This window comes from Salmo trutta, chromosome 20, assembly GCF_901001165.1.
Source record: "Salmo trutta chromosome 20, fSalTru1.1, whole genome shotgun sequence".
NCBI lineage: Eukaryota > Metazoa > Chordata > Actinopteri > Salmoniformes > Salmonidae > Salmo > Salmo trutta.
Genome location: NC_042976.1, coordinates 52,460,219 through 52,469,463, shown reverse-complemented (window position 1 = coordinate 52,469,463; position 9,245 = coordinate 52,460,219). Strand labels below are relative to the sequence as shown.

Below are 9,245 nucleotides of genomic sequence, written 5' to 3'. Positions count from 1 at the left end.
AACGCTTCATGGTTTTTGCGACTGTACTTGAAGAAACTTTCAAAGTTCTTAAAATGTTCCTTATTGACTGACCTTCATGTCCTAAAGCAATGAATGTCTGTCATTTCTCTTTGCTTATTTAAGCTGTTCTTGCCATAATATGGACTTGGTCTTTTAACAAATAGGGCTATCTTCTGCATACCAACCTTACCTTGTCACAACACAACTAATTGGCTCAAACGCATTAATAAGGAAAGAAATTCCACAAATTAATTTTTAAAAAGCACATCTGTTAATTGAAATGCATTCCAGATGACTACTTCATGAATCTGGTTGAGAGAATGCCAAGAGTGTGCAAAGCTGTCATCAAGGCAAAGGGTGGCTACTTTGAAGAATCTAAAATATACTTTTAATTGTTTAACACTTTTTTGGTCACTAGATGATTCCATATATGTTATTTCATAGTTTTGATATATTCACTATTATTCTACAATGTAGAAAATAGTACAAAATATTAAGAAAAACCCTTGAATGACTAGGTGTGTCAAAACTTTTGACTGGTACTGTATATATACGTGTGTGTGTGTGTGTGTGTGTGTGTGTGTGTGTGTGTGTGTGTGTGTGTGTGTGTGTGTGTGTGTGTGTGTGTGTGTGTGTGTGTGTGTGTGTGTGATAGGATGTATAGTCATTGTGGACAGTATGTCGATAGAATATGTAGTATATCCTAAGAATACGTTTCTAGAAGTTGAGTACAAATAGTCTATAAAGTGGCCAATATCTTTGCAATTGTTACAAACAATAACAGTAAAGAATAAAACAATGTTCCAAATGAATACGGAGATGACTGCAAAAGATTAATACATTAGGCTACATAGGCCTATAAATTTAAATAACATTGAAATAATTTGTATGTTAACTGAATTGAAATCTATTTACCTAATTCTAGGCTACTGTCTGTAATTCTTGCCTCAATGTGTTTCATGATGTGTGACAACATGTGCGCAGTGATGTGCCCAATCTGTGATTTAGTGCATTATTAATAAGCCTCCTCAATAGCCCATTTGCAGCCATAGGTGGTAATATCTCTCTAGGAGCTGATCCGTCAGTATTGTGGAATAATTATAATGTTAAGGTAACATTTGAATAGATAAAGCTGGTCTAAGAGCAGCGCTGCTTTTCTTTTGATCCTATCAGTATGCATCAACATAGTTTAAAAATGCACTTAGCGAAGGTTCCCGCTACGTGCTTGATTGGGAAACAACGATGCATCTGGTACATTATAGTAAAGCTTAGGTTACATCGCAACTAGAAACAAGGCCATGGTCTGTCCTAGAAGTGAGGGTAAACCGTAGTCATGTTCTCTGCTATCCACCTAATTATATTTTTTGTATAGGGGAGGGTCACCTGTTTTATTTTTCTTCAAGCCTTCGGGGAGGGTTTAGTGAGAATATATTTTGCTGAAGGGAGGGCCATCCATTTTTTTCAAGGGTACGATTTTCTCCAGGTAGGCCTAACCATTATTATTTATATTATAGTCAACAAACCTATCACTCGTAGTAGTTTTAATGACTAGACCACAAACCATTTCATTTATGCTCTTTGTGCTCAACTTCAGAAAGATGGGTAATTCTTGTTAAATCTGACAAGACAGCATTTGTTTTGGTTCTACTGTTGTCTCCAAAATTATCATTCAGCCCATATAAAGGAAAAAATGAAAGAGAACGAGAGACGTTTTTCCTGCGACTTTTGCTTTGTCCTTGCCAAAGTGGCGTCTGCATGTCTGACTCAGCCGGTTACTGATTTGCAGGCAGCATGGTAAGGTGGCCCATGTAAGTGATTTCCACCGGCATCCCACTAAAGGAGAACAAATCGCTGACAAAGGAGAGAGCCTTTCCCATTCACTGCTGTCGTTAGGACAACCCAAAAGTATTCCTCAGATAATAAGTTCTACTTCAAAGCGTTTCTCATTGATGGTGACTGCTTCACTCCTTTTCATTAAGTCCCATCGGGCGGAGGGATCTATCGCTTTGGTTATTTTTCATCGTGTTTATTTTGCAACATTCACGGAGCACTTGTTTTAAATAAATAGAAGTGGATTCAGTCCAAATAAAGGTTTATTGCCAAAAGGAGAAACGTCAGAACACTGCTTGTATTCAATAAAACTTGATTAGCTTACATAAAGAGGGAATAAAAACTATTTGGAGACAAAGCAGGAGAAAAAGTATGAGAGGTGAAAATTGACAACAAACGTTTCAAAAAGGTGCTTGTTTGTGTGTTTCTGTTGCTTGCATTCTGTTTTTGCAGCTTGTTCTACATGACACAGAAACCAGACTCAAGAGGCCACCTCATGCTATGGGATAAATAAAGACTATTTTTTAACACTCTCTTACAAATGTGACTTATGGAGCGCAAAGACATATGAATAATGTATTCTACTATTTCACTCATTTCATTCGTGCGTAATTGGCACACTGTTTTAAGACAATTCAATTTCACCTGTGTCTGTTGTATGACTGCATGTATAAAATCACCTTTGCCTATTATTTGCCTAGCCTATACTACCATACATTATCACATAAAAATGGCAAAACAATTCTGTCCCTGTAGGCCTATTTCATTTTCTGTCAACAATATAGGCCAGCTAGGCCTATCTTTGTCGACACATGACGTTGTTCGGGGAGAAGGTGCACTGTGCGCTTTGATGATAGTCCATTTAGTGGCAGTTAGTGGGTTTTTACCAGACATATTCAAATGTGAGCGTCTCGCTCCCCAATTGCTGTAGAAATCGTAACGCACCATGAAGAGTGTCAAAGCGGCGGGCCTTCCGCTCAGAAGTATAGCAGGCCTTTGAAGTTGTGCAGGACTCGGGTTGGTCAATTTTAATTCTGGACAGGGCCGACTTTGAAAGTGAGGTTGCGCGTTTTAATGGAGGAAATAAGAAGGGGGACTTGTTTTATGTAGTTTATACAAGGTCCTACATATTGATATCTTTTATATTTTATTTTTTCAATTAATGATTCATGGCTCGGTTGCCTTGTCCTGTCCCGCCTTTCAGACAACACCATTAAGGGCTATACTTTTCTCCATTAGCCCTGACTGGTTTATACCAGCCCTTTATTGTGCCCTTTTTTGTGAGTTACCAGTGAAATTTTTATTGAACTGTCAATAATTATCAATTCACATATTCCCTCGCATTTCATCTTTGTCAGGTTTGAGGGGCTCCCCGTTGAATGTTGATGTGTCTTGTTGACAAAACCTTTGATGTTTACGTCTGTGATTATTAGAGTAGGGTATCCAACCAGCCAGTTGCTTTTTTTTTGGCAAGGTGTTTGTAGTCTACAATTACTTCGATCATCTGTAGGCTATGATAATATGATAATAGCTTTACAACTGAGTTTACCAGCAAAACGGTTGCATTTACTGCATGCAAACAAGTCAATTATGTAGGCATATCCTTATCTAAGGAATGACATCCTACACTGACAGGCCTCATGAATTCTGTGAAGAAACAATACAGTTATGTTAACTAAAATACACGTATTAACTACTAACACGGCCTGGTGTGTTTATTAAGCTTTAAAATGAATTCATCCTGTCAGTTTATTTTTATTGAACCTTTATTTAACTAGGCAAGTCAGTGAAGAACAAATTATTATTTACAATGACGGCCTAGCCTGGCCAAACCCTAACCCGGACGACGCTGGGCCAATTGTGCGCCGGCCTATGGGACTCCCAATCACGGCGGGTTGTGATACAGCCTGGAATCGAACCAGGGTCTGTAAATGCAGTGCCTTAGACCGCTGCGCCACTCGGGATCACGAACATCAAGGGTTTGCACAATCATAGCTGTTTCATCATCACTTTTTATCCATCGTAAATAATGGCACCATGCACCCCAAATAGAAAAACACAGTCACTACAAAGGGCATGCGAGAAGAGGAACGTTTCACAATACACTGCCTATTCAAGTAAAGAATAATTATTTTTCTTTTACAGAACAAAACCATCAGTAGGTCTATTACATATTCACCAAAATTAATATTATTATTCTTTGGTGTCTCTGTAAATCCAGTACAACATTTATACCAGCAAATAAATTACAATGTACAAAACAACATATTATTCGTAATTAAGACTAAGAACAACATTCACGAGCATCAGTACAATTATATACAAATCCGACCGTCATTGACAAAACCTGTCAGTTTACATATTTAGGGTCCCGCAGGACTTATTCGTACTCTTTAACTAGTGTACAACTGGTGTCTTTTTTTGCATAAAATATAGTCTTAAATTGTTCTTAAATATAACAAAAGTCCATCCAAACATAGTCTTAAATCTTAAAACTAAGTTTGGACCCTTTAAGACACTTGCGTCTTAGCAATATTAGCATGTGGGTGCGACATGTCTGTCGCTATCTGCAGGTGTTCGATATTCAATTGGATGTTTAGACTACATTAGTTCTCGCATCTACTGTGAGATATACGTAAGAAAAATGGAATGCAACTCCCCCATTCTTGGATGTTTAGGCATTATTATAGTGTTCCTGGGCTGTTGATAAGGCTCATGTACTTTGCAGAGCAACGTCTATTTCTGCCTTCTGTCTGGGATTGGACATTGATGATTAAGACAGGTTACATTGCCAGGGATTGCGATCATATGGACAATGTCAATGTAAGCATAATTCATCCGTGTTAAACGATGCAGGCATGTAAATGTAGCCTGCATATGTATGCATGTGTTTTCTCAAAGGCTTATCCTTACTGGTGACATTGTATTTCTGTTCTCAGTATATTTAGGCTTATCTTGGTCCTCTCTATAACCTATTTGAATAATAAAGCTTTCAAAATGAATATGAATATGATTTCCTTCTCTCAAATAATACTGGTGATTGTAGCTTTCCTATATTGAGACTTGTTGAGATGTTGATACATTCAGCTCTTTAGAAAGCGAACAGAGAGGGCACGTTTTATTGGCAGTTGTTCTTCATCATCATCTGACATCCGCGGCGCTATTTCTTGCTCCATAAAGTCCCATTTATATGCTTACAGTCAGTACAGTCCCCATGCAGGTAGTTCATACTACACTTCTAACCAGTTGGGAGACAATTTGGGGAATAAACTTAATTTGTTCTGTTTGTAAACATTAGAGCATTGTCCTCGGGTCTGAATTTCTGAAAGAGTCCTCTTCGTCCGAGTCCGAAGTTGGCACATCGCTGGAGGGGGTGTGGAGATGGTTGGGTCCCCCGCTCCCCTGGCACACGTACCACTCATTGAGGTTGGTAACCTGAGGCGAGAGGTTCGCGGACCGGTTCCTGTGCGGTTCGGAGGCGGGCGAAAGGGGCGCGCCAAGAGGGTTCGTAGAGGAATGGTATGAAGCGTTGGCAGAAGGGGGCGGGGGCGACTTGCAGTGGACTTTCATGTGCTTTCGCAGCGAGCTGGGGTGCGTGTAGGACTTGTCACAGCCTCTGACTTTGCAGTAGTAAGGCTTGTCACTCGTGTGGACGTGTGAGTGCTTCTTCCGGTCGCTGCTGTTGGCGAATTTCCTGTCGCAGCCATCAAACTCGCACTTGAAAGGCTTCTCCCCTGGAAGAGATGGAGATATTTAGCATTAGAGGCTACTCATATCATATCAGGAAAGGGTGCATGTGTTTTAACATAATATACAACATAATGATGACATTTTATAATGGCCTTTATAAAAACATTTGATCGAAGTCCAAGAAGAATAAGAAAGTTACCAAATGGATCGGCCCAATAATAAACAATGTTATGACATCAAATGTAAACAATATATTCCCAGCAAACAGCAATGCCAATATCTTTAAATGTGACCTATATAAAGGATCGTCAATTTTCACCCTTATTCAACATGGACGTGCTCTACCCAAATGCTCTACCCAAAGTAGGCCCATAATTGAAACCACCGCTTAACGGGTAACATATCACTTCCCGCAGTATAAGGCTACTCCAAAAATGGTCAGTGTGGCAGCCCACTCTGCCACTAGGGCTTCCTGTCCGACATACCTTATTTATTATACATCTACACCCGCATCACTCCTCTCCCACATGTACAAGGAATGTTCCTGACTGACTGACGCACGTGGAACATGTCATAGGGTGGCCGGTGGGCTATACACGTGAACGCGCAGGGGAAACGTGTAGACTATACAGAGGCACTGTTTTTTCCCCATTGCGTCTGTTTTTCTCACTGTTGTGAATGCCAGAAGGCGAAAACATTCAGATGTAGGTTAATGTTGGCAATGTGATAAGTGCCGCGGAAACAAGTGCATTGTTAGTCCTAAATCATTGCCTTTTGGCGAAAGAGAAACATATATGTTGTAATGCTTGTATTGAGAATAATGTGCATAACATGATGTTATGATTATAAGATGGACAACTCAAAATAGAAAAGCCTTACATCAGGCTGTGTAGGGGCGACCCCTAGGGTGTATTGTTTTTGTTTGTACTTTAGAAAAACGTGTTATTGCCACAATCTTGAGTCTGCACGGAAAAGGGGCTTCTCTTGCTAGCTGTTACTAAGTAATCCCCAAATCCCCAAAGGCTTGATGGTGCATCATGACAGTTTCAGTGGGCTCTGCTCTTGTCTCCCTCCTCACTTACTACCAAAGACACTGACATGATCTGATTGCCGTGCTGTTTTTCGCGTCAGTCCAGTCTTGGGAGCCACTTGCTGTCCAAACAGGCCAGCCCTCAATGATACACTTGTCTCACTTACGTAGTCGCCGTGTGAGTTATAAGGTGGAACATTGGGTCTGCTTTGCAGGCTACTCGGTAACATAGCATGCGTGCCGCTGCGTACTGTATTGCATCATACTACAAGTGTTAAGACTGACTAACGCCATTGCTATGGTCGGCCTCTAAGGACAAGTACTAGGCTACTGTATATCATTTTGGAAGAAAAGCCAGCCCCAGTGACCCTTTTTCACTTTGTTGTTTTCCTTTGGTCAGCCTGAAATTATTATGGGTCAAGATTCAAATAGGTTACCATCAGCCTATAACACAATAGTATAAAACTGTTACAACGTTCCCCCCCCAAATAAATGGTTTAATTTTCACCTGGTCTTCTAAAGTATAAAATCCGTACTAGAGATTGAAGTGATGGTTGCTTCTGCTGTGAATAGTCGATAAATCAACATAGCGCTAACATGACCCATAATGGCGTAAACGTCATACGGACTAATAACTAGAACCATATGGCATAATCCCCCACCTCTAGTTTCCACGTCTCTTCGAGTAAATAGCTATCTTTCAGAAAGTTATTACTGTACATTGAATCACGTGATGCCTTGGCTTGACCATAATTCATAATTTTATTCGATTAAATCTCGTTCTTGTTACTTTTACGCATGCTCACCCCATGCCCGCCAGCAATTCAAATGAAAGCTTTTCACAATATACATTTTCTTGTCTATGACAAACAAGTGTCTTTAACATTTTCAAAGCGTCTGCTTTCATTCAAGAGATCAATTTCTGTTTTTTAATGCAGTTCTAAAATAATTCTGCACACTTTCACTGACCTGTGTGTGTCCTTTTGTGAATCTTTAGATTTTCCGAGCGAGCGAAAACTTTTCCGCAGCCGGGGAAAGGGCAAGGGAATGGTTTCTCTCCCGTGTGAACTCGGATGTGGTTTATCAGTTTGTATTTCGCCTTAAAAGCTTTCCCCTCCCGCGGACATTCCTCCCAGAAGCAGACATGACTGGCTTGCTCCGGTCCCCCGACGTGCTCCACCGTGACATGGTTGACCAGCTCGTGCATGGTGCTGTAAGTTTTGGAGCAGGGCTTCTTTGAAGTTTCATCCTGTTCAATCCATTTGCAGATTAACTCTTGCTTGATGGGCTGCCTCATGTATCTCAAAAATGCCCCCGCAGCTCCGTGAGGAGCAGAAGCGATGTTCACATTGAGGTTCATGGAGTTGTAGCTGTGGATAGAAGATGGTCCATAGTGCTCGGGCCTGTGGCCAAAGTGCTCTGGCCTGCCGTAAATGTCCCCCGGTAGACCCAGACGCATCTGCCCGTTGAGGGCATGGTGGTGGTGGTGGTGGGCACCTGGGGCCGCTTGGTCGTGGAGTCCAGAGAAAAGTGGATGGGCACCAGTCTCGGCGTGCCCATAAGCACCTGTTGGTGCGATGAACATGCCATGGTGATGAGGGGAGGAGGCGGAACTATGCTGGTCGCCAAGTGCATGCATAGCCGAGGCTGAGAGTTCTCTCCTGAGGATGTAGTCCCTGCTGCTAGAGTAGCCTGAGTGGGGGTGAGGAGCCACGGGGAAACCTACTGTGGTCTGAGCAGAAGTGAAGGATGCTGCCGTTGCAGCGGTCTGGGCTTCGTGATGGCTCTGAATATGCTGAGAGGGGCTAAGTTTGAGAGCGTTTGTCTGTGCCATGTGCTCGGGTCCAAATGGAGTGAGTGCCACTCCGGGGTCGTTGCCCATCTCCCCAGGGTGGTGGTGGGCATGGTGGGAGTGAGGGTGATGCACCCCTAGCCCCGGGAAGCCTGTCATATTCTGATGAGGAAGAGGTTGAGTCGCTGCCAAATCCGCTAATCTTATCGCCGGATTCCTCTTGCTCAAAGGGGGCTCCATAACTACACTGTCAAGTCCATCCACCGCTATTGTTTCTCCCCCGCCATCACGATTTTCTAAAACATTAAAATATATGTATATAAGCGAACTATATAACTTCTTTTGTCCTGCCTCTAACTCTGCTTGTTCCTTTTCCCACTCAGTCCTCAAGCGATTGACAGAACATACAACAGTTGGAGGACACAGTAGGGAATACAGTTCAGAAATGGCACTGCGGGTATTGGATGGATTTCGGTGACTGGCAGTTAAGAGAACGAAGCGATTGGCTGTCGTTCAGCGCAAGTGCTCAGCGGGGTTCCGCCCCCTCGCTCTCTTTATCGCTGTTGATTCCAAAAAGTTTTACACACAAAGTTACCAGCAAATCAGTTTATGCGGAATGGTGTTTACCCGGGGCTGACGCACGTGGAAGAAATTTAGGACGTCTACAGTATTAGAAATGACTATACAGCGTTTGTCTCTTCTTGTTCGTCTTTTTCTTTAGGGGTGTAACCCCAATGTAGAAAACATCATTTTAAATAAAATACATTCTTATCACCATAACTCAAGTAGGCTATATGCACTTTTATTCAGGTCAAATTAAATACATACACATCAATAATAATGGAGACATTTAGCCAATCAAATACTTTTAAAGCCATGGTCTCGAACAATTTATTTAGTTTC

The 9,245-nt window shown here is 41.7% G+C and overlaps 1 protein-coding gene across 1 annotated transcript; it reads right to left on the bottom strand.

Annotated features, from left to right (window-relative positions):
• Window positions 1–3,824: 3,824 nt before the first annotated feature.
• Window positions 3,825–8,755, bottom strand: zic5 (zic family member 5 (odd-paired homolog, Drosophila)). The gene is made up of 2 exons (XM_029703664.1): window positions 7,520–8,755; window positions 3,825–5,564 (listed from the first exon to the last, which is right to left on the bottom strand). The coding sequence occupies exons 1-2, from the start codon at window positions 8,580–8,582 to the stop codon at window positions 5,125–5,127; spliced, it is 1,503 nt and encodes a 500-aa protein (XP_029559524.1). The 5' UTR covers window positions 8,583–8,755; the 3' UTR covers window positions 3,825–5,124.
• Window positions 8,756–9,245: the final 490 nt, after the last annotated feature.

Bases quoted from the DNA above. Each gene is read 5' to 3' on its own strand.
- zic5 (XM_029703664.1), bottom strand. From the start codon at position 8,582: ATGGAGCCCCCTTTGAGCAAGAGGAATCCGGCGATAAGATTAGCGGAT. The intron at 5,565-7,519 runs GTCAGTGAAAGT...CATCTCTTCCAG, and splicing joins TCACAAAAGGACACACACAG to GGGAGAAGCCTTTCAAGTGC.